At 35.1% G+C, this 26,233-nt stretch overlaps 1 protein-coding gene across 1 annotated transcript in view; it reads left to right on the forward strand.

Moving 5' to 3' along the window:
• LOC134047226 (sodium channel protein type 1 subunit alpha) overlaps positions 1-26,233 on the forward strand; it is a 62,173-nt gene extending 35,940 nt beyond the window's left edge. Inside the window, exons 19-26 of the mRNA XM_062498232.1 lie at positions 973-1,146; positions 3,675-3,797; positions 15,873-16,154; positions 22,021-22,074; positions 22,422-22,559; positions 23,962-24,066; positions 24,427-24,697; positions 25,065-26,233. Coding sequence (XP_062354216.1) covers positions 973-1,146; positions 3,675-3,797; positions 15,873-16,154; positions 22,021-22,074; positions 22,422-22,559; positions 23,962-24,066; positions 24,427-24,697; positions 25,065-26,233 — 2,316 coding nt within the window. The remainder of the gene's footprint in view (positions 1-972; positions 1,147-3,674; positions 3,798-15,872; positions 16,155-22,020; positions 22,075-22,421; positions 22,560-23,961; positions 24,067-24,426; positions 24,698-25,064) is intronic.

The following is a 26,233-nucleotide window of genomic DNA, read 5'->3' on the forward strand; positions in this document are numbered from 1 at the left end:
AGTGTCAGGTACCACAGTGCCTGTAATGCACTGTAATGCAAGTAACCAGAATTACACAGATCTTAGCTTGATGCCCAATACACAAACACTAATCATTTGAACTGCCAGATGTCAAGTGGTTTGAAAGCAGGCTGAGTAAAAATGAATGTCAGCATCAAAAAATGTCCAAATCTTTGCAAGCTAGCAGATCATTCTAGTTCTTTCAGCCTGATAAAATCAGTCAGTCTCCATAAGAAATAATAGCATAATTGAAATTTGAAAGCAATTAAAGGGGGAAAAATTGAAGAATTTATGAAAAGCAGGAGCTATTTGTTTTTATAATTGCCTAAAAGTGAGAACTCAAAAAGTGTAAATAGCGTGGCAAGGAGCTCAGAAATTTTACATTTCTCCTAAGATGTGAATAATAAAGCAGGTAATTGATTTCAACAGGTAATTTTCTTTTAAGGAGGAGGAACTTCTTTTAAGATTCAAAAATTAAAATTGTCAGGAAGTTAGAGGACTTAAAAAGAAAAGGTACATTGTATTGTCATTGTCCTAAAAATTTTACAGCTACGGCCCTGTATTTTGAAGTTAGGTCTACCTACATGTGAGCCAAATGATCTCAGTAGAATTCAATTCAGGCACAAGACTTGGCAGAATCAATTCTATTTGTAATTGTGGAATATGATCTCAGAAGAATAATTCACTGTCAGCAATAAATAAATAAATACATTTTTAAAAATCTCTGACTAGTGGAGTGGTTGCTGTGTAATATGCTTCTTTTTCCCGTGAGCTGGAAAATATATTTCCATAGAGAAAAAGCAGGTATATACTGAGTTATTAGAAGAAGAAGCATTAGATAGAAATTACATACCCTTGCATTTTCTTGAAGATTACTTCCTTTTTTGATGCCTTTTTTGATTTGTTTTGGTACAACCTGAAATATGTGCAGTAACAAAAAAATAACACATCTTCAAATGTTTATACTAACAGGCTTTTGAAGATATATATATTGAACAACGTAAAACTATCAAGACCATGCTGGAATATGCTGACAAAGTCTTCACTTACATCTTCATTCTGGAAATGCTGCTGAAGTGGGTGGCCTATGGCTACCAAACATATTTTACTAATGCCTGGTGCTGGCTGGACTTCCTGATTGTTGATGTATGTAGTGCATTTCCTAGGTGACACTTTCATATTTATGTCATAATTTATAAACTTGCTTTTTCTGCAGCCAAAGTATCTATTAATGCCAACTAGTTTACTTTTTCAATTTGAAAAGTAAGGTAGCTGGAAAAATTGCATGTTTCTCTGTCTTTCACTTTATGCTTGCAGCACTGCCTTGCTATGTTAAGAGAGACTGGAAGTTCTCCTGCTGAACAGAAGGACCTCACATGGTGGCCCCCAGGCAGTGGGGGTTTCTTCCAACACTGCTGTTGGAAGAGGTCATGCTGCCCTGCATTCTGGCCTGGGCTGCTCGCTCCCACCTTCAGACCCATCATTCCTCCTGCTGTGGTCTAGGTTGAATCAAGCATTTAGATGGCTATCTGATCCACCAGACATCAGACAACCATCTGAATCTAAACTCCTCCGACAAGAAAATGAACATCACATCCACAGATTTCACCATATGGATAAATTAGGGCTCCACAAGTAAAGCAGGATTTACCTCTAGTGCTGGTAGTGTGGCTTAATTAGTACTGAAGTCCAGTAAATACTGCTGAGCTTGCAGTCTTCCCAGGCATGTTTGAAATCTTTGCTGCAATGGTTATCTCATAGTTCTAGCTCTACGGTACTGTGCTGTGAAATGGGAGAATGCTTCTTTGATGCATTGATACAATTATGGAGCATGTAAGAATATCCTAAACAAACACCCTGGGGAAAAAACCTCCAGTGTGCAGCAAAGTACACTGTTTCTGCAGTTCATTAACTTCTGTGGGTGAACCTCAAATACTTTGTTTTTTACAGAGTTACTGAACCAGAACCAGTCACTATATTTTCAAGACAGTAATTTTTGGTAAAACATGTACAAAAACCAGATATTGAACAAACTCAGTTTTAAAATTAAGTTTCTTTTTTGTCTTGGTTTCAATGACTTAGAAATGTACATGGAACAGACAAAAAGAGAACTTTATAGGAAATTATTGTCCCAAAGTATTGCCAAAAACCCTTTCTCAACACTTTCTCAATATGTTCCCATCATACAAGGCTAATCAGATCATCAGAGCAATTGTCTTCAGTGTTGTTGTTGTTTGGGGTTTTTTTATGGGTATTTACACATTTTTTATTTGGGTACATTGTGGTTTAAATACATCTAGGACTCAGCTCCACATATACAGCTACACATAACCATGTTTCATACAAAGTACCCTCTCTGATCTTTGTATTGAAATTCTCACCTAAGTGACACCTACAACAAAAAAGATTAACAAACATGCGAGCAGAAGCAGATGTTAGTTTTCTAAACCAAACTTCTCTCATGTTTCACCTTATTTAAATCATAATATCCCAAACAGCCATTTTGTGAATGTAGAAATGTGAATACATCATTATGTGAAGGTATAGTACATATTCAAGTACCTGAATTAGTTCATGATAAATGCTGTATTTACATATGTGGATGTTTTCTTTAATTTTCCTTTAGATTATGGCAGCTTGAATGTTTTCAGTGATAATATGAATGTGCTGGGAAAAGACATTTAGATTTCAAAAGAACCACATTTTGTAGCTGCTAGAGCTACTGAAAAGTTCAGAAGAACTATTGATTTTTAAAAGCTAAAAATTTCATATATAATGCTTGTTTTAAAATACAGGCACAGTCCTACAGTTCTCTTTATCTCATACATTGTTCTTTATAATGAAAGACTACATGAGAGCATTACGTTATTTTTGGCCCAGTAAATAGTTAAGGAATTAGAACAGCATAATGAGGGAACATTTAGGAAAAATGGGAAACAAACAGAAGGTAATATTTTGGACAGGAGCCATAGCAAATGTGGAGAATGTTGCATTTCACACTGAGGTAATACAGGGACATGGAATATTTAAATGCCTGTCAAATTCTTCCACCTATGGAAGTGTTTTTCTAAGGTCTTAGAAATAGCATAGTCTGGGTTAATGTCAATTTGTAGAGCACATAATTTCAACAGTCAGGCAAAAGGATTAGTCAGTTTAACTGCCTATAACAAAAATAATCCTTTTAACCAAATTTCAGAGGAGCAATGTTGTTCTGTGACCCATGTGTAGTTCAACACAAACTTCAATGACTTCCTTTTCAGTTATGAGCAATCAAATTACATTATCAACAACAATTATTGATCTCAACAGTATTGTAAAACAAAGGAAAAATAAGACAAATACCTGAATTGGTAAAAAGGAGAGATTAATTCAGTTTTTGTGGTTTTAAATGCCCTCAGATTGGTAGCAAAGGGTGAAATTCAGAAGTACTAATATTTCCAGACATTAGTTATCTTATGCTATTTTTGTTTGTTTACCTATTCTTCTTTCATATTGCCTCTTTCTTCTTCTTCTTCTTTTTTTTTTTTTTTTTTTTTTTTTTACTTGAAAGACTCCCTATTCCTGAAGAAAGTGATCCAAAATTAGAATCTTCTAACGAAGTGTATATCTCACATCTATGGTATGTAAAGTAAAATGTACAATATAATAATTTTCACTTTCCTGTTTTCATATAGGTCTCTTTGGTTAGCTTAACAGCAAATGCATTGGGTTACTCAGAACTTGGTGCCATTAAATCCCTTAGGACACTAAGAGCTTTGAGACCTCTAAGAGCCTTGTCACGATTTGAAGGCATGAGGGTAAGACAACGTGAAAGAATCTGAAATTATGCATGCATAGAAAGAATACATGCATGCACAACAAGGAATGACAAGTCCATGCAGAAAGGCTGCACTACCTTTTTATTGCATATCTTTTACTAACAGATAAGCAAAACGCTTTATCCATTCACCTGAACCCATATGCAGTATCACATAGAACTTACATTCAATAAGGTTACTTTACTTTCTAGCCAATCTCAGGAGTTTTTCATATGAATCTTTAAAATTGCCAACTATGAACTCTCTTAAAAGAGTCTTAATAATAAATAAAATGTAACAAAATTGTATTAATTTCTTTACTGATAGACATATCACAATATTTATACAGGAATCTAATTTAGCATTAGCTAACAAGGATATTTTCTCCTAGAAATTTAACTCCTTCATTTTTCCTTATATTTTATAAACCTCCTTCAATCTAACCCCACTGAATTTTGTTAGATGATACTACAGGCATATTCATATCTCCTAATGGTTTAAATCTATTTCTGAGTTTGGCTGACTTAAAAAGCAAATCAAGTTATTTGATTCCTCTGTGAAGTTATTCTTTTTGTAAGGTAAATGCTTCTTTTATTTCAACTAATCTCTATTCAGTATTCAATACAATGTCCATAAGGTTATTTCTTGCTACGCTGTGTAATTTAGAGGCCCCGCTTACTATTCATCTCACTCAAGAAGGCATTTTGACTTATTTTTTCATTTGTCTACACATTCTGTTCCTTAAAGCCACTGAATACAAACTAACTCTATATGCATGCCAATGAAATACGCTTCGAGAGAATGTTTTTTCCTGCGTCATGGAAACATAAGAGGAAACAATGCAAAATCTTTAGAAAAAATCTAAGATTAATGAAATCAAGCTGAGGCTTCGAATTCTTTCCCTGAAATTGTATTCAGCAGACTACCTATCTCCACTTCAGAATGCAGCAGAAAATACATTGCTAACCAATGACTACTAAATTAATAAATTTTAGCTTCATGCAGCAAGTTGACTTTTAACAGTTTTCTCTTTGTATGAAACTCACGAAGTGATATTCATCAGGGTAAGAGCTGGTCAAGTACTGCAGGATATGCAACTATTTGACTTAGCCATTTTCTCTTTGTCTTTCTTTGTACATACTATTAATGAACATTCAGATAAATGTATGGGGTTTGGTGCAGAGAAATGTTGGGTAACTGCTGTCAGCTTTATATTTTTAAAGATTTCTTGTCAGCTGCAGGAGGACTGGGAGACCAGTACAGGTGTTATGCATGAAGGAAAATATGCAGCTCTTAAAATTATATTGGAAGAAATGGCCATTTCTAGAAAGATGTCAAAATTGATTGCCAAATGTTTTATTCAAATTTTCTGTATATTTACATGATTGCCTTGGTAAATTTTCCACTTACACGATTTAGTATATTCATGCACAAAGAAGTTGTTATTGAGGTACCTGTTATTTAAAACCTATTTTCTGCTTTACCCTGTTGCTTGCTGAATAACTATGAAACTCTGCCAGAAGCCAAATCATGAGACAGAATTTCAGCTACACAACGTGAATAATTAATGAGCAATTTACTGGTTAGGAATCACAGACAAGCTTGGAAAAGCAAATAGGCTTCAGCTCTATCCTCCAGTATTAATCATAGTCAATGAAATACCTGATTCCAGTCACTTAGCAGAATTGACTGGCCAAGTATATATAGGCTTTATAGTTACTACTGGCATTTCTGAAATAGTGGGTTTTTTCCAAAGCACTTGGCAAGTATTCAAAGCAGCTCACTGACAGTTGTTGGCATTACTTTGTGAATGACTCACAAACAGTAAAAAGATTCAAATAATAAATAATTGACCAGCTCATAAGACTGTAGTCAAATCGAAGTCTTCTCAGAAATGGAGTTAATTTCATAAGAATTCATAAAAAGGTATTCTTTTTTATGTCTGCAGAAAGTAAAAACAAAGCAGCCCTCTTGGCTTTCTTTTATAGCCCATACCTACACTGAGGTGTGATAAAATGTTTTTATTCAGCATGAATTTAAATTTTAATGTTTACCCATGTTCAAAACTGGGCAAATTTTGCACTGAAAATGTGAAATATCTTAAATATTCCACAAGAGGCTGTGGACATAAAAGGCTCTGCATCATTTATTAAAATAATTTACCAAGTACTCAACCACTTTAATTCAATCAATGTTTTTCTTAAATAAGTTTTTCGTTCTGGTGAATTGGAAGAATGCAGCATTTTACACAGTCAGTACTACTGACTATTCTAGTACTATTGACTAGTCAGTACTAATGACCTAATGACTATTCTCTTATGCCTAAATATGAAACACACTTCAGATTTTAAGTTACATTCTTGGAAGTCTTCAGCTATACTCCTTAGTTACACCTTAATTTTATAAGTATGCTCTTCCATCATTCCCTTTCCAAAGTGAGTATAAGATATATGAATCACTTGCACCAAAATAGGCTGCAAGCGATCCATCGCCTGTGCTTGCCTTAAGCACAGAAGTGAATTTTGCCATATTAAAGGCATTTGGAATATCTGCTAGTATACTGAATTCTGAGAAATTTTAATACTTTCTATTTCGAATCTCAAAACCAACTCCACCCAGATGCTGGAAGGCAAAGTAAAGGATTGCTTTAATTTAATTTAAACTTCTGTCTTAGGGTTTATATTCTCATCTCAATTACTATATGTACTAAGCAGAAGTAGCTGCAAACTGAGATTTGAATATACCCATTGCTTTTTGTTTAGCTTTTTAGTACTCGCAGTATAATGCTTTTGCGCTAGTTTGAATTGGTATGCTACTTGAAAATGTAGAATACTGAGTATATTTGCTTTGCTGAGTTAGAGAATTAAGTGACAATAAAGCATGCATTTGTGTCTAACTTCACAAAATAAAGCATGTCATGCCGTGCTTGATTTATTAGAGAAATAGTAGAAGGCAGCAAACAATCTGAAATCCACTTGCACTTTCAGTTTTGCATGCCTTATGCGTATTTCTGGCTGATGGCTTTAAACATTTACTGTATTTCAAATTTCCAGTCCAATTTCATAACTTTTAAAACTAAATTAGAGTATTTGATGTCTTAAATCTCCTCTAAAATTCTATGGCTATTCCTTAGATTCCCTTACCAGGAAAGTGGCAATGAGGCATTTTCAAGAGTACTCAAAACTTCCTTAGTATGAAAGAAACATTTCTCATATATCTGTGTTATAAAACATAGCATCAAGTGTCTGTCATTACAGATTCACAACTAATAACTGGCTACATATTTCTATTTCATATAGGATACGTTTCAGCCTGGGTGGGGTGGACCACTGGTTCCTCCCCTTGTCTGTATTGTGGGTACAGTATTTCCCCCTTTTCTACCCTTACTGAGTACAGTCTGACTAATCACTGCATTGTATATTAATGGTTAGGAGGAGAGACAACCTGCAAACCCCAGTACCAGTAAAAGTAGATTCCATATATTCATCCTCCACTGCTTCTCAACTGCTTTAAATCTTTGGAAATAATTCTTTGAAATTTTGATGTTAAAAAACTTGAAAATGAGAAAATGAGTATTTTTATTTAGAGTTTCTGGAATTATTTTTGCAGGAGAAAGGTACCTCAGCTATTTTAAGATTTTTAGTTGCTTTTTTAACTGAGATAAAAATTGGCTTTCTTTAAAAATTTGAATCTGGCTTCTATCTCGTATTGGAAAGGTCTGTGCTTTACCCTGTTACTCAATTTGTAACTAATATACTCAAAATAACCTGAAGAAAGTTTTGAACACACATTAAACACACTCTAAAATACTGTGATCTGAATAGTCACAACTACAGATACTTACATAATTGCAGTTTAAATTTTTGCATATTTTAAAACACCCTATGTGTTACATTAAGTAAATCACTCCAAGTGTATACACACAATATATAATATGTAAATACCTTCTTGGAATCTGAATTCAGCCTTCTTTGGCCTGTCTTGGAAACTAGTTTTCATAATTTTTTTTATAAAATGCCAGTAAGAGTATTATCTTCCTTAAGGTTTAAAAAATGTCGTGCAGGGGACATGTCAGTGATAGAAAAATTTTCCATTCTCTAGCAAAATCCACTTTGTAGAACTACAACCCTTGCAGGCACAAACTGCAGGAGGGTTTCATTAGTGCAGGGGTTTTTATAGCTTCAGTGTCAATGATGTATCAGTATCAACCATGTTAAATGCAAATTCAGCATCTTATCTCACAGTTAAGAATTACATATACACTCTCAAGAAAGTGAGTCAATATTTTCTGCAAATTTCTCTTTAAAATAGAAGAATATATTTTGTTGATCTAAACATCATGCACTCAGAAGAATTTTTTGAGGTCTGTGATCTTATTCATTACCTTTGAGTTTTATTGCAAGTCTGTTAGAAGTTTTGTGTCTCCTGAAAAGCAATTTAAAAATTCATAAACTTTGAAGTCTCTCTATATAGATGTTCATAAATCATAGAGGAAACATCTTAGTCTTTTTTTAGACTGTAATTCTACAATAAGAAGAGAACTTTTGAAGAGTTACCTTACATAAATTGAAACTGATTCAATTTCTTTTCCAGTTTTGTATTTGTTGCATCTTACAGAAATCCCTTATTGTTAGGAACAAAATTTTGAGAAATTTTAATGAGATTCATAATATAGTTTGCATTTTGATTGAAAATGTTACAGGGCATACAAAAGTCAATGACATTTCATTAATGCAACAAGGAGGGCAAGAAGTTGGGGTTTCTTTACTGCATCCAGTGAAATATGAAGATACTATTCCCTCATCAAGTAACTGCTCTGTTTTCATGCTCATGTCTCCTTACAATATTTACCAGGTCTTCTCAAACAAATGGAGCCCTGTGATTTATTGCTTGGCAGATAATTATTTTAATTTATAATACATTATGTAAAATCATGTGTTTTCTTCTATATTGTTTTCAAAAGTACTTTTTGCGTACTTGATTTCTGATGAGAAACAGAATCAGGCTGCTCCAGAACCTCATCTTCTGTTAAATCCAACAGTGTAGCTTGTTTTTCACAGCCTTTACATTAATAACAAATGCTTGTGTTGCTACTTTAAACAGTTAAATTTTGTTATTGAAGCTAGAACAGAGCTGCAGAATCACCTAGTTGAACCTGTCTGCTAACAACTGTGGCATTCCAAGACATAAACTTACCACCCAATACAATGACATTTCTCCATCACCAAGTGCTATAGTCTGTGCGTTTTTTGAGAAAGTATTTTGTTTTCTATGAAGACAAAATTCACTATCAGAAAGATTCTCCAGTCAGGTGCAGTTGTGCAGTAACAGTTACGGAGAAGTAGAAAATACAATTGTCTTGTTCTGGGAGTGATTTTGTTATCCTCTGAGATCTTTTATCTCTTACTTCAGCTTTACTTGTTCATTACTGTGCAGATAAAATTTACTTGTAACTTCTTGACAGGTCTCTCTGGTTCTTTCCAACTGCCTGTCTTTGCATATTCTCAGTTAAGTCCAACTTTTTTTTACAATCACTGCTTTAAATGGTATTTTTCTAATGATCTTCACTGTATGTTCCCAATACAGTCTTCCTTTTACTCAAAAATATTGAAGACATTTTCATAAATAATTTTAAAATTGGTTCACACAAGGTGTTTCTCATGCCTAACACTGACAAAATGCATTCATTGTTTCTTTCAGGAAACAACCTTTTTTGCTTTTTAAAAAAATTCATTTAAATAATAGTATAGTCCCACCATCATAATTTCTACAAATTTTTGGTTTACTAACTTTTTAGTGATTGTGACTCAAAGATAAACATTAGTTTGCTAAAATAAGGGGGGTTTTATTTTTTCAAACTTCTTATAACTTTTTAAAGCATTTTTCTAAATGTCATTTAATTCTGACCTTACATAATCCTGGACCATGTCATCAAAAATGAAATATTTGTACACACATAGAATTAAGACAGACTGTGTAGCAAAAGTGAAAACTAGGGTTTTTTTTACTATACACCTATTAATGGCAAAATCCATTAACTACCTGTAATTTGGGTTGGAAGGTAAGAGTCAAAGCCAGACTCTTCTCAGATGTAGAATGTAGTTAGTGGATTATAGATCATACATTCATATCAACATGGTGCATGGTGTACCACTCTGATTTCCATTTGTGGGACAAATGTATGAGAATCAGTTTCTTGCAAGAAATCCATTAAAATAAAATAGGAGTAGTTAATTGAAAACTAGAAAGTTTTAATTACTTAGATTATTCTAGATTTTTAGGTTCCTAGAATCTAAAAATTCTCCTAGCTCCTCCCTAACCATTATTTGGATCATTTCAAGTAGGCTGCACTTTCTCTCACAGCTACACCTAATTTTCATCCACTGTTGCCTCTTGAGCCAGTTCATAGCTTATCACCAAGCACATGCAGCATGCTTCTTCCCAGGGTACCATTCCCAGCTATTCCATGACAAAATTTGTAGTATTGAGGTAAAAGAATTATCACAATCTCTCTCTCTATCAATTCCTTCTCTCTGTTTCCTCCTTTTGTGTACTGTCCTCATCTGCTAGACTGCAATATCACATGTGTTTATTACCTGATATAAGCATTGATAAAAATGGGATAATTTTTCATTATTATCTATGAGGAAAGTTCCCATCTACAGTAGTGCCGTGGCAATGTACATAAACTTTGCCCTTTCAATACAAAGAACTTTTATCCTTAGATAGCCACTGTGTGAATCGACAGGTGAGCAGGGTGACCAGCAAAACACAGCTCAAATGCCAAGAGTAAATTTATTTCATTGCCTTGCCAACAGTGCAGGGAGGCAGAGTCACACAGGGACACAGGCTCCCTTAGGGTTACTTCATCCTCCCGGGGCCAGCAGGGCCCACAGCCTGCCCCAGTACATGAAAGGGCTTCGTGCATGCACAGCTTATCACAAGGCTGTGCTTTCATGAGCTCTCTCTGTCTCCCAGCAGGAGGCTCAAGCATGTCTCTGAGAGTGTATTATGTCTAGACAGGCATTCTACTTCTCAAAACAGGCAGAGGATAAACAACACTAGGCATAATAACTGGAGTTTTCCCACACTGACGTGCTTAACATTCCCAGCTGCAAGTTCACTTTGAGAGAAACTATTCCCTCCTCAACAAATCTTCCAGTTTTAACCTTTCCCTCCCAACAGCCATCTTCAATCCAACTCCATGTATGCACTCAGAGAAGACAGGGTATCTCATGTGGGAATATTTTTCCTGTACTGCATCACCAGTTATCTTCTTTCCTCAGCATCTCCAAACCTCACGCTAAGGAACTGTGGCAGAGATCCCAGAGCCTCTGCTGAGGGTCACTCTTAATCCTTGGCACTGGGCCATGTTTTTATTCTGTCTGCTGGCCCTCAGGTCCACTACCTCCATTGCTTTTGTGACAAACATTTTCAACTGACTTAGCTGCTCCTAAACTAAGCCTCATAAGCATTTCCTTCAGTCCCACTGACTTTCTGCCGTGTTACGGCTTGAAGAGGCTCCTCTAACTTCAGAGAAAGGCAGTTTCCATCATCAATTTTACTGTACCAGGGAGAACAGAAAGCTGTTATTACAGCATCAGGTAGTTAATCTTTTTGATTAAGGGGTGGGCTTTCTTCATGGTCTGCCTCATGGTGCTCTTTTGGTCCCCTGCCTGGGATAGTTACTGTATGTTTACATAGAGTTGCTTTTCCTTTCCTCGCTTGCCTCAGCTCTTCCACAGTTTGAGAGGGAGTATTCTCATGTCTGCTACTTGATACCCACTTGGTCAAATCAGCCTGGTTTCAGAGTCTTCCTGACTTCCTTGTGTGTTGTCCTCCAGGCCCTTCAGTATGAACACGTGGTAAATGCAGATCCCATTGTCACCTACATGCCTACATGTGTGTCCATCCATGGCATAACTCCTGCCATTCCAGCAATCCTACCTATGTGCTGCACCAAGAATCTAAACCAATGTCTACTTGCTCACTTCTCCATCTTTCAGTGCAAATGTTCTCTCTGACAGCTCTTTGCGAACTTTTCCTATTTAAGCATGAAATTATGAAGTTGATACCTTCCAAGTGGAGGTAAATAAAGTACTTTTTAATTTCGAGTAGAAAGAGTGTTCCACATGCAGTCCTATAACCTCCCTTTCCATCCCAGAGATGGTAACTTCCTCCTCATTTGCACCAAGAACAGAGTTTGGAATTTTTTCACAGAATCTGCAAAAGCTATGGGAAGAATGGATAAGTACTGCTAAAGGTTTTTCCTTGTTTGTTTACAGATTGCAGGAGGTCCTGATATACCCATTACTCAGCCCCAATAGAGGAATTCCTGGAAAGTCTGTGGAAGCTGAGGTGCCAGGATCTAAGGAAAATGCTTTCCCCTGGCAACTAACATACATTTATATCTCACTATGTGTTCAGCTATGTCTCCCACAGCAGGGCTCTATCTAGTAAAGCTTCCTTATATTTTATTTATACCACAGGGATAAGCTGGTGTTTTGTACAATCCTCATTCTACACATATGAAGAGTTCTCACGGCAAAACAGATTTTTGTCCTATTTTTGCTGTTTTCTTTGGACAGTTTTTCAAAAGAGGACACAAAAAGCAACCATGAAAAACATCTGGATTACTAATTTGTCTTGTCTTGACATAAAGTCATATTGGCCAGAAGACAGGACATATAATTAGTATGGCAGTAATTCTTTTATCTTATATATAAATCTGATATTGGAAGATAAATGTTACAGAAATTTAAGCATGAAAAATTGTGTATATATATGAAATACTGCTTTCTTCTAGAGGAGACAAGGTTTCCCACAATGTTTATTTTTTTCCCCTGGATGAATGTTGACTGAAATGTAAAATAGTCTAGAGCTCCTTTGTCTTTTTAGGCATCAGGTGTTGCTTCTCACTTGTTCTTATTGCTGTTCCACCTACCTGAAGCTATAGGAAGGTGAACAAGCAGAATCAACTTGGGCTTTTGCAGCTTTGCTCACTGGAGTCAGCCTGACCAGCAACATCCCAGCCTTGAGGAAATGCATAGGTAATTTATAAAACCGAGCAAACTATGCAAACATCTTTTTCCAATTTACTGGCATTATATTCTGTATCAAGAAATAACAGAAAATAGGCCCAAGAGAACAGCCCATTTTAAAATAAAAAATGCATTTTGAATAACCTATATCTGATCTAGATTTAAAGAGCAAGCAAAAATAAGAGCTGTAGTTGTCAACATTCTTTTAACCTTCTACAGACTCTTTCCAACAAGATGAGAATGACAATTTTTATTTTCTAAATGAACTCATTAAGAAATGCTAATTGACCTCTTTTCTGCGTTCAATTCACTTTTCAATTGGTTCTCCCTTTCTTCTGTCCATTAGCTGTAACTTCCCTGTGTAGGTGTTGTCTGTGTATGTATGGGTGCAGTCTTGGATATATATTAAGTTAATGTCCTGGTTATCCTGAGATACCTCAGCTAATTCCCAAAGGAAATAAAAAAAACCCCTATCAACCAAACCAAACAAAACAAACAAACAAAAAACCCAAAACAAAACAACAAACAAAAAACCAAAACAAAACAACAAACAAACAAACAAAACAGAAAAAAACCATTAAGGCAATTACCTCCAACTGTAGGTGTTGAAGAAATGAAAGACCTCTTTCTAAAGAGGACTTTAGAGTCAGCTAAGCATCTGACCAATGTGTAACAATACACTTTTACATTATAATTATGATAGGGGTAAGGCTCAACACTGTTGGGGAAAAAAAATTCAAACAGAAAACAAATGCAAACGGAAAACAGCTTCTAAAAGTTTTAATTTTCTTTTCTTCTTTTCTTAAAAAACCTTCCAGGGGGACTGGATAGCTCAAGGGGTTGGTAATAGGATACAGAGCCTTTCATCTCTAGGTCACCAGTTCGCATCCAGGCCAGGTCAGTAGTGACCAAAAATTATTACCATTTGATGAGTTTACAGTGACCTCTATGAAATAAGTTGTTGGAAGCATTGTTGGAACAGTTGCTGGAAGCTGTTCTCTTTTTATCCAGGAAGATGTGGCTGATCTTTCATAGTCTCAGTGGTGAGACTGCATTACCTGTTCATCTAAAGATGCAAGACACACTGATGCATTTTGTAGAAATTCTTTTTCTACAACTATTATCAGTTTATGATTGTTGTAACAGTTATTGTTGCTGTTAGTGTTCTGCTGCCTGTTCTGGATCTGTTCTGTGGTTCAATGGATGTCAGGGTTTTTATAAAGGTAACTGCTACGGGCACTCAATTCATGCAAAACCATTCTTTGTGTGAGCAGGGGTAACCTTAATTCATTTGAGTTGCCAAACTGAATCCCCATCTTTCTTTCTTGACATTTTTATTTTCAGGTTTTTCATCAAGACTAAACAGAGGAATTCAATCAGTGTAACACAGCTGGAACATTTTTAAGAGTGGGGAGAAAAAAAGATAAGACAAACACTAGCTGGCCTAGAATTTCAAAGCAGCAATAGCATAATGCAGTGTCACAGATCAGGTCAGACTTGGGAGAAATTTCAGAATTTCTAATTCCATTTCTAATTTATATGTTGTTCTCAGTTCCATGAAGCTAAGTAGCAACTGATTTATCACTGGCATCTTTTAATCACCAAAAATACAAGCAATATTTAAAAAAGAAAAAAAGTGATAAATTTAAAAATAAAATTGTGGTTTTATAAAAGACAAGAATTATTCTGCTACAGAAAGGTCCATTTCTACTGTCTGGCAATTGAGGAGACACTTCATATAAAAAAGAAAATATTCCCTGAAAATAACATTTCTACCTAAGATCTCTAAAGAGGTCCTAATTCCTGGCCATAATGTTTGGGAGGAGGAGGGGAGGAGGGTGCTGAGTGATGAATAACACAACCACAATATTCCTCTTCCAAAGCCTTCCAGAGGCTGTGAAATACAGGTAGTAAAATCGAGCAGTTCTGAGCTTGCTCACAACTGTGTTGGTAGTGGGACAGTGCATCTATATTGCAGGGAGCAGAGACGGACTAAGACAATTTAATATACTCCAGTATCCATGCCAATCCTTTCCTGCCTCGCTGCAGGACCTAGATTACTGAGACTCAGAGCCCTACTTCCTATTTTGTTTTACCTTTCTACCAGGTCCCAAAAGTTTACAGAAGAAAAAATTTAAAATTTAAAATAAAATATGACTTGTAATGACAACCTGGAATTGGATACTTAAGGAAAAATAGTTGCTCATCACAAAAGTTTTGATAGGTCTGACAGACACAAGTGATTAATTACTGTATTAGTTACTGTACCTTTAATCTACGATTTATTGACATCTTACCTGTAAATGTCTGAGAAGGCAACCCCCTCAAAAATCATTCAAAATGAAAAATCAAAAGCCTTAAATGTATCCTTTTTTAGATAAATGACAGGTATTGCTAACTTAATACATGAAACAACAAGACTGGAGCTTGAAATAAATTATGTTGATTCAAGTAGACACATATTGCAAACTTGTCTTGCTTTTGTATACAAAGAAATTAATCTTTGTTATAATCTTGCATGGAACAATAAGGCAATAAAGTTATGTATTTAATTCGCGCATAATTCTTTTATGTAGAGCTTAGTTTCTAGATTCATGGCATTTGTATTTTCAGCTTAAATTTCAAAACTATGTTGACCAAATCTACAGGATGCCATTTTGCTTTAAACATTTTTAAGCTATAATTTCACGCATTTTTAGAATTTTATTATGTCTACATTTTTCATTTAGCATATTTTTCTTTTTAATCTATAACAAGTCAGTGTCAGGTATCATCTTACTACTACCAGGTCTTCTCTTTTGTTTTTCTATGAATTATTTTCATTATTTCACTTATATTTTTATCATTACATGTACTAATGCTAATAATTTAAAGGAATGGTGCAATGCTGCACTTATTAATGTGCTGCTTTAAATTTTGTAGTATTAGTTTCTGAATATGCATTTATTATGGAATGGTGAAACAGAATACAAAAATGTACTGCTGTAAAATATGCTCATACTCTTTTCTCTTTCCCCCTGTATTTGTGTACTAGGTGGTTGTGAATGCCCTTTTAGGAGCAATTCCATCCATCATGAACGTGCTTCTCGTTTGTCTTATATTCTGGCTAATTTTCAGCATCATGGGAGTAAATCTGTTTGCTGGGAAGTTCTACTACTGTGTAAACACCACAACTGATGAAAGGTTTGAAGTCGACCAGATCAACAATTTTAGTCAGTGCGAGGAACTCATAAAAAACAATCAAAGTGCCCGATGGAAAAACGTGAAAGTAAACTTTGATAATGTAGGATTTGGGTATCTTTCTTTACTTCAAGTAGTAAGTGATCACTCTTTATATACCTTTTCCTGTTTATATGCAGTAGTGAAAAGCAATTCTAGCAACAAAGAGACAAAACATTTACCTGATGATTTTTATCTGTGACTTAGTAGTGCTGCTGCACTGGTAATTGATTGCTCTTTTCATCATAAGTAGCAAGTAGAGTCTACTATGATGAATAAAGAATTTGTAGGACATCTAATGGACACATCTTCCTATTTATGGTTCCCTTAGTCCTTCAGCCCCTTCTAACTTTTGAAGTTTCTAGAGTTACCTAGGAATGGTACTCAGGTATGTAAATATTTTAACTTTTCCAGTTGCTGAAAAAAAAATCCCCATTGGTGTGATTAAGTCACAAAGAATTCAGGTAGTAAATCTCATCTCAGGTTTGTGGCTGCCACCAGAACAGGTCTAATTTAAAATGCAATTTCTCATTCAGAAGATAAACAAGAAAAGAAAAATAGTATTTGATACTCTAGTCTGTGAAATATTTCCTGATATTTCTGTGCATAAGGACCTCATGGAGTTTATTTAGCAAAACCTGAAGGAAGAAAGAAAATATATGCAGACAGATATTATAAGATTATGCCTTCACTATCAAGAATAGTGTTCTCACAACACTGTCTATCTTTTTATTTTGAAGTAGCTAACAATCTGACCCAGCTTTAACCAGGAAAATGCTGGACTTCTACCTATGTTGTGTACTTTCAGCAACCTCTATGTTTTTTGGGTTGTTTTTTTTTTTTTGAGGTTACTATCTGAATCTACATTATCTTAGGTTTTATTTTTACTGCTTTTAAATAAGCTTCCAGATTTTATGTTGTTTATACAAAATCTCAGTAAAACAAATCATTAACATGATGCAGTGGTATGGACACTGTCCTTAATGAGAGAGGATTTTTTGTATGAGTAGAATGTCCATGAATACAGCACCTAATTTCTCTGTATTGCTGCAATGCTAGTAAAAGGTCCTTTTGTTTGACATAGAAGAAAAAACAGGGGCATTTCTGTCATTGAACAAACAGAAACTTGGCCTTGCCTCTTTTAGGGTTTGGAAAGTAAATGATTTTGCAGTTATAGAATGATAGGAGTCCTAGGACTAAAAAAGAATACTATCAGCTTGATTTTCAGTTAATGCATTAAAATGTGGAGAATCTATGTTTTTTCACCTTCAAGTAAACAAGGCCACAATTCATAACTGAGAGATTCATAATTCACAGTTCATAACTTTGAGATTCTTACATTGCTTTCTCACTCAAAAAAGACTGGTAAGGTGATTTTCTATTTGATACATAAAGAACTTTGGATCAAACTCTGGAACAAGACTCCAAAACCATCAAGTCAAAACAAACATGAGACTTGAATAGGTATGTCATAGCCCTAGATTTTCCTACCCTTCCTAAACAGCTGGCAGCAATAGAAAGAAGACTAAATGCTAAGGTATGACTCAGTTAAAAGTACACATTACTGTGTCAGAAACCAAGATAAAGCTATTGCAAGTTTAGCATTTGGCCTAAAATTATAAACTGTGCCTGAAAAATCTGAGTATAAAACCATGGTTTCAAGAGGATACGCTTTCTGTTTGCCTAAAGTGGGCATTAATGGCCTTTCTACTGAAGTCATTTGGTTCTTCACCTTAACAATCTCAGTCACAGACTTCTACTAGTGCTGGACCTGAGAAAATAACCCCAGGGAGGTCAATGTAATTTTTCTAATAACAATTTCTGTGAAGAGTATCAATGCATGAATTGCTAGCCAGGAGGCTAGAAAATAAATAGAGAGCTTTCTCTTATTCCCCATTATTTCCATTCTCCATTCTGCTCTCTGGCTCATCCTTTGAGCCAGCCAAAGAATGCTGTAAATCCCTTCAGCTTTATTGGGTTACAAGAACCATAATGTAGGTCCTTATTATCTCTATTACTAATAGGAGTGAATACTAATGGAAGTTAGAACCATTTTTATGATAAAAAATCAAAATGAAAACAAGCCAAAAGAGCTTCAAACCAAGGCTCTGAGGGCCTTATTATTCTGGGAAAGACATAAATAGTTGAGTCCTGTGAGCAACTTTTTTTAATGTCTCTGACAGTATATGGGTCTGTTCATCACAGAAAACTCTTTTTAAGAGTGATATGGAAAAGGAACGTATATATTTCACACAGAAACACTCAAAAGCAGAGGGATAATTTCAGAAAGAAGTATTGTGAGCTCAAAAAATGCAAATATGTGATAGTAACTTTAAGCAAAAGGAACTCTCTAACAAGCTCTTTCTTGAGTTTACTTGGCAGTGCTGGTGAATGATTTTCCTGATGAGGGACCTAGGAAAAGAATATTACCTAATTTTTTGGTTGACATTTCTTGTATTTTTTTTTCTTTCATGGTAGGTGTTGCTATGGAAAATCTTTAGTATTATAGCAACGTTATAATCTTTCTACACAAAAATACAGCCTAACAATACATGTCATTGATAAAACCAAGTTTTATGGAGTTTGTTTATCACACTGTTTTCCAGAATTCTTACATAATTTGAAGTCGGAGTATAATTATTTATACCATCAGTCATATAAGTACACATTTCTTCTATAAGAATTTTTTTCTTCTATAATACAGCATAAATCATGTTGTTTTATGTGGATCTTTGAGCTTCTTTTTTTCATTTCTTGGTCTGAACTTGCTTGAGTATTTCTCTGTCCCTAAAGAGAAGCATCAAAGCAGAGACAGATCTGCTGGAGAAATTCCTTTCACAATTGTCATGCACCAATGAGTGAAGAGGAAGAGGTTGGTGTACACAGAGAGATGTGGCATCTGCCCTGATAATTTTATGGCCTTATGCCTTTTAACTTGAACCTAGTATTTGGATTCCTTGGTAAGTAAATCTCCCAGAGGCCTGCTTTTATCCTGCTAGTAAGGGTATATACCCTGCTTACCAGGATAAAATGTGGCAAACCAGTGGGTCTCAAAGCACAATATTATACTCTTCTGTTCTAACTAATATCAGTAAGAAAACACATCTCTTGAAGTTTATGGTAAAAAAATCAGAAGCTGAATTCTAAGGCTAAAACTTTAGGGTACTTTCAAAGTTTGAGCAGCTTGGTATTTTAAAAGCAAGATGCTATTATATCTCCAAAAGGGAATGTGACCCTTTGTGATGATTATTTCTGGTAAAGAAATTGAGTGGTAAAACTTCAGCATGACTTATAACTTCCTTAGAAATTATTTATCAGGTAGGAAAAAAAAAATAAATCTATGGTTTTTTACCAGTAGTAAAGGAGATGGTGGATTTTTGTTCTATTGTTTTTTTCTAATTACATTTGAATCTGCATTTGAATGTGTATCATTGAAATCTCCTTGGCAGAAAAAAAACCCAACATTTGGAACTGATGCTGACTTCAGTTATACTGCTGTAATCATTGAAATCAATTAGTTACTCCTGTTTTAGTGTCACTGAGAATATACAATATATTTTATATAGTAATATGCAAAGTGGAGACTAATCATCTGATCTCTTGGTCATTTTCTGTAATATTTTATTTCAGGATACAAAAATATACAAATGATACCTTTTTTCTCTTGAAGAGAGCACACTGCAGATAAATATAAGCAGGCATAGGCCATCTACAATAGAAATAATGCTTTCACTGAATGGCATGCCTTGACTCTCTTAATTTCTTCAAAAATTTTAATAGCTAACCTTTATGAAACTTAATGTGGAAATCACAAGATAAAAATGTTATATTTCTATTTATCCACCCCACACTTTCAAGTTTCCTTTTTAACAACAACAACAATTCTAACAATACAGCTCAGTTCTTCAGCTCTATTTTCCATCACTAGTTGAAAATCTGTTTACAGTGCAGTACTTTAGTGATGATGGTGAAGCTTAATATTTTAAAATTAATCTATTTTTTTACTGACTCTACTTAGTCTTGGCTACATCAATAAATTTGCAAAAAAAAAAGAAGTAATTATTCTGTTTTGACTGGAGGATGATATGCAAAGGTCATCATTTGTCTGAGTCTGAGGCAACAGCACACACTGTGCACAAGTGCCCCTCCATCATTCGCATCATCTTTCTGATGTTCAAGTGTGCCCATTATTTTCACATGGTGTTTCAGACTGAAGTGCTGATTTCAAGTCATGACATTCCAAAAAATGCAAATAATGTACAAAGACAGAAACAAAAGTAGCACTGTAATGCACTAAGCGGTCATCTTGCCCTATTTAGACCTTGTTAGATGAAATACTGAGTCCTGTTTTGGTTGCCATTTCAAGAAATGGACTATTTATTGTAAGAGAGCTCAGAGGAAAGACAGCAACAATCAATTTGCAAAAAGTAGAAGATGCTGCATGAATGTGATTATTGCAGTTCTCCAAATATGTAATGGCTAAGACGAGTATTAAATAGCAACAGAAGGATCTAGGTATTAGGAAATAATAAAAGGAAGTGCCAGGATACTTGTTTTTATAAGACTGTGGAGTATTCACCATTAAAAGCCTTTGAGAACAAGTTAAACATATATTAGTAATTACATAAATAGAACTTCTCTACCTCTCCTTGCAGTCCAAGTATTCCACGAGGACTTTGAATTCTTCAGCTGACTTCTACTTGGTTCAGATTAATTCTTGATTTATTTGTCCTCTGATATTACATTTTGATTTCACCTTCATATTGTTAGTTGCCTGAGCTTCATATTTTCTGTGTTGACCCCAAGATGTGAAAGTTGCTGCACACTGGATTTGCATCTAAGGATAATCATGCTCTTTTCATTATTCCACTGTTTCAAAAGTGTAAGGACGTGTCCTTTAAGAAAATAATTTCAAGTTCACTTCAGATTGATGCCAAACTGCTCTGGGTCCCACATAAAAAAAGTTTTTTGAAACTTCCACTAGAAATGAAACCTCAACATGGTGATAAAGCAAAAAACATGGATGAAGAGTGTTCCATTCCTTGTTCTATCCTGCAAGTGGTCTCTGTGGCAAGGAAAAGGAAGGAACCAATGATCTGCACTCTTGTTTTGCAAAATTCTAATGCGTATTAAACAACATAGAACTATTTCCTTTTTTGCTGTATTTTTGGGCACATCTGGATTGAAAACCAAATGATTTCTACTTGGAGACCTTGCCTAGTTAAAAGAGAACTAGTTGCCACAACCGAGAAACTTCCTTTCTGATTCAAACATTCTGATGAAGCAATCTACACCTCACTGTCAAATATAAAAATTAACAGATTTTGGGCAAAGGAAATATCTCCAAACTGCCAGTAAATGCTGCCATTTATGAAGCATATTAAGTGTTCAGTGTACATAAAACACTTCCTACTATTTTATCTCAGAATGTATGAGACATCAAGGTTCTGTAAAGCATAATACATTATATTTAAAGTGAACATAGAATTATTAAAACAGGTAAAATCTTTCAGTGTAGATTCTGACTATAGGGAAATACTTTTTTTGAGATTATCAAATTTTTGGTTCCCTTTTGTTGCCACCTTTCTGATTTGGGATGGAGGAACTACATATTAGTCTTAATTGGTGGCAACTCAGTTACATAAGGCCATTCACCACTCATACAGTACAAAAGCTGCACATAACTTTTGCAGTTGTCATGATTTGATGAACTAAAATGCCTTTTATGCTTTTTTGGTAATTAGGAATCAGAAATAAGTTGATGATACTTACTGCTTAAAATGTTCATATCAACACAAAGTAATGGGATACACAGCAGTATATCTGATGAGCAGCTGAATAGAAAGCCAAAAGGCAAAATGCTTAACAAATCTAATGCTGCTTATTATTCCTGGTTGCTGGAAATTATTAAATATTAAATTAATTGTCTTTAGAATGCTTAAACAGGTGTGTACTGTTTACAGGCTACATTTAAAGGCTGGATGGATATTATGTATGCAGCTATTGACTCAAGAGATGTAAGTATTGCAAATATTTTAAATTATCTTTTTTTTTCCTGAGGTCTGTCTAGCTACAAGAGTGTATTTATCCTAAATAAGCAATTAATATCCATACAATAGAAAGAAAAACCTAAAATAATTAGTATGAGATTCTGTGGTAACAAAATGTGGACAACTGAATGCAAACTGCCAGGTACTGTCAGCAGGAGGTACAGCAGGAGAATAGACAAAATATATTTATATAAGTGATAGGAATATTGTCCAAATACAAAATATTGGGGACACTGTGCAAGGTTGCCACTTGTTTGGTTGAAATTTTCACATGAAGTCTTAGGAATCATATTTCACTTTTTTTTTTTCCTTAGGTGTTACAGCAACCCAAGTATGAAGACAACTTGTATATGTACTTGTATTTTGTCATCTTCATAATTTTTGGGTCCTTTTTCACCCTGAATTTGTTCATTGGTGTCATTATTGACAACTTCAATCAGCAAAAAAAGAAGATAAGTATTGTTTCATTTCCCTTCTAAAGATACTCTAAGATAATGAATTTTTACAGGTGCCTGATATATGGAAAGTACACCCATACCTTGTTCAAATTTGAAAAGCTGCAGTATGAAATAGCAAAATCATACCTGCAGTATTCATTAAAGTTATAAGATTTTTCATTTAGTGAATGGGACAGATCTTTCTTTTTTCAATGCCGTTTTGTCTTCCTGAAGTCATCTGCTTTTTCATGACTAAACTTCATGAATTCTTCCTGCTTGATCCAGCTGTAGATAATCTCACTGGTACACATGGTCTGAGTAAGAGATACTTGCCTTTAAAATTATTTTCTGTAAATAGATAAAGCAATGAAAGCTCAAGGACCAAAGCAGCTATGAACTACTAGTTTACTTTTATTTTACTGGACTGCATAATTTCATTTGGGTTTATGCTAATAATGAGCAAGATTTTTGGATGCTGTACATGTAGAAACATAGAGGTATATGGCCAGGGAGCCTGTCCAACTTATGGTCCATGCAGTCCCACATCTTCAAGCTTCCCACAGACTCACCCACAAAGGGCTGTATCCAGTCCTATGTGTGCATTGGCATTCCTGGAATTAGATGCCTGCAAGTATCTCTTGGAAAAATTTTCTTCAAGAGGTATGGGAAGTCTCATAGGTTTTAATTTAAGCTGTCTCTAAAACAAGGTTACTGTGGATTTTGATTAGAAATATGAAAGACACATAATTCCTTCTTTATCTTCACTGTCACACTACAAAGGCAGGGTCATGCTTTTGTTAAACAGAACTTCATTGAACACAGAGCTAATCAAAATTATTTTAAAGAGAGCATTTTGAGGTTAATAGTACCATGGGATGCTTTAATCTTCAACTAAGTTTCTCCAAAGTCTGATAACCCATCTTCTCAAGAACCTTGAAGACTTTGGGCCCCAGTGCTGATGTGATTGCTAAACTAGAGATATCTAAAGCACATTCCTGTACTAAAAAACTGACTTTGTTTTTTTCCTTTGTTTCACTAAAATCACAGTTCAGAAGTAACAGTATTGAGCAGCCCAGACTATCTGAATTTATCTCAAATACTATTTACTGTTTCTCTTCCTATAAAAGAAAAAAAGGTACTGAAAATAACTTCTTTGAGTTCCAGGAAAATAACTGTAAAAAAATGTTGCTTGCAATTTTTGGGTTGGTTTTTTTTTTTTTTTTTTGAGACATACAGTACTGGATATCCAGACTTCTAGACTAAATGCTTAGATTGTAGACAGCTGCATTTGATATCTAAGAGATTTTCCCCAATTTAGTCGTCTTGATTTTTTCATCATTCAATCATAGTTCTCTAAGAGTTTTTTCAGCACTGCATATAAATGTGATTTTAACCAGTCCTGATTTCATGTTTTTACTTTGGAGGTCAAGACATATTTATGACAGAAGAGCAGAAGAAATACTACAATGCAATGAAAAAGCTGGGATCCAAAAAACCACAAAAACCTATACCAAGACCAGGGGTAAAATTATTTCTACACATCAGACAAATAGTTATTTACAAAGAGTTTTTATTGATACAGGGAGAGCAGAAATATACCAACTGAAAATTATCAGTAACCAGGGCATTAGTCAGCAGAAATGGAAAATAAAAATAAAACAAAAAAATATTTTTCACTTAAAACTATTTTATATATGAATATGCAACACAGGAGGCTGAACTAAATTGCTGTATTTGAGTACTCAAGACCACTAGTTACAATTTTATTGAAGTCTCATGTGTTTTTTTTCTTACTGCATGTGTTTTTCTACTTTATTTTAACAGGAAAAGAAAATCAATTACAGTTTTGCACTGGATATTTCTTTTTTTCTTTCTCCCTCAGAATAAATTCCAAGGCATGGTCTTTGATTTCGTGACACAGCAAGTATTTGACATCAGCATTATGATTCTTATTTGTCTTAACATGGTTACCATGATGGTAGAAACAGATGACCAGAGCAAAGAAATGGAAAATATTTTATACTGGATAAACCTCGTGTTCATTGTCCTTTTCACTGGAGAATGTGTCCTGAAATTGATTTCACTTCGCCATTACTACTTCACTATAGGCTGGAATATTTTTGATTTTGTGGTTGTGATTCTCTCTATAGTAGGTAAGTCTTGTCAATGAAACTAAAAAGAATGTAAAATGAATAGGAGGTGAACTTTTACTTGAATAGAGCTATATGGTGAGCTTTTGCCATTGCAAGATTTACAGTCAAGTCATTCAACTTTACATTTTAACTTGTAATTTAGCTAAATCAACCATCAAAACTGTTAAATTCATCCAACATTTATTGCACCTGCAAATATTACCTATAACTGCTAAAACAGAAATGCAAATGTAATCTACAGAGTATCTTTAATTGCTACATAAAACTGCCAATTTTAAAACTATGTTTCTAAATTTCTGTTGTGATATGGAGATTAAGCGGTGATGTACCTTTATTTTCTTTTCTTTTTTTTTTTTTCCTTTTTTAGGTATGTTTTTGGCTGAGATGATTGAGAAGTACTTTGTATCTCCCACACTCTTCAGAGTCATCCGGCTCGCCAGAATCGGTCGAATCCTGCGCCTCATTAAAGGCGCTAAGGGAATCCGCACTCTGCTTTTTGCTTTGATGATGTCTCTTCCTGCTTTGTTCAACATTGGGCTGCTGCTCTTCCTGGTCATGTTCATCTACGCGATATTTGGCATGTCCAACTTTGCCTATGTCAAGAGGGAAGCTGGAATTGATGACATGTTCAACTTTGAAACGTTTGGCAACAGCATGATCTGCCTGTTTCAGATCACCACGTCCGCTGGCTGGGACGGTTTGCTCGCCCCAATTCTGAACAGTGGGGAGCCAGACTGTGACCCTAACAAGGCTCATCCGGGGAGCTCTGTGAAAGGTGACTGTGGCAACCCTTCTGTTGGGATTTTCTTCTTTGTCAGCTACATTATCATATCCTTTCTGGTAGTGGTGAACATGTACATTGCTGTGATTTTGGAGAACTTCGGTGTTGCTACTGAAGAAAGCGCTGAACCCTTGAGTGAGGATGACTTTGAGATGTTCTATGAAGTCTGGGAGAAGTTTGATCCTGATGCAACACAATTCATGGAATTTGAGAAATTGTCTGATTTTGCAGCAGCACTTGAGCCTCCTCTTCATCTACCCAAACCTAACAAAGTACAGCTTATTGCAATGGATCTGCCCATGGTGAGCGGTGACAGAATTCACTGCCTTGACATCTTGTTTGCTTTCACAAAGCGTGTCTTGGGGGAAAGCGGGGAGATGGACGCCCTCAGAATACAGATGGAAGATCGGTTTATGGCATCCAATCCCTCTAAAGCTTCCTATGAACCAATAACGACCACATTGAAAAGAAAACAGGAGGAAGTGTCTGCTGTCATCATTCAGCGTGCTTACAGACGTCACCTTTTAAAACGAACAGTAAAGCAAGCTTCCTTTATCTATAACAAAAATAAAACTGAAGGTGGGGCTGGTCAGGGTATGAAAGATGAAATCCTTATTGACAAATTAAATGAAAACTCATTTACAGAGAAAACAGACATAACCGCATCAACAGCAGTTTGTCCACCTTCTTACGATCGTGTAATAAGACCAGTCAAAGAAAAGCATGAAAAGGAAGATAAAGATGGCCAGAAATAA

Source organism: Cinclus cinclus, chromosome 9 (assembly GCF_963662255.1).
Source record: "Cinclus cinclus chromosome 9, bCinCin1.1, whole genome shotgun sequence".
In the NCBI taxonomy this organism is placed as follows: Eukaryota; Metazoa; Chordata; class Aves; order Passeriformes; family Cinclidae; genus Cinclus; species Cinclus cinclus.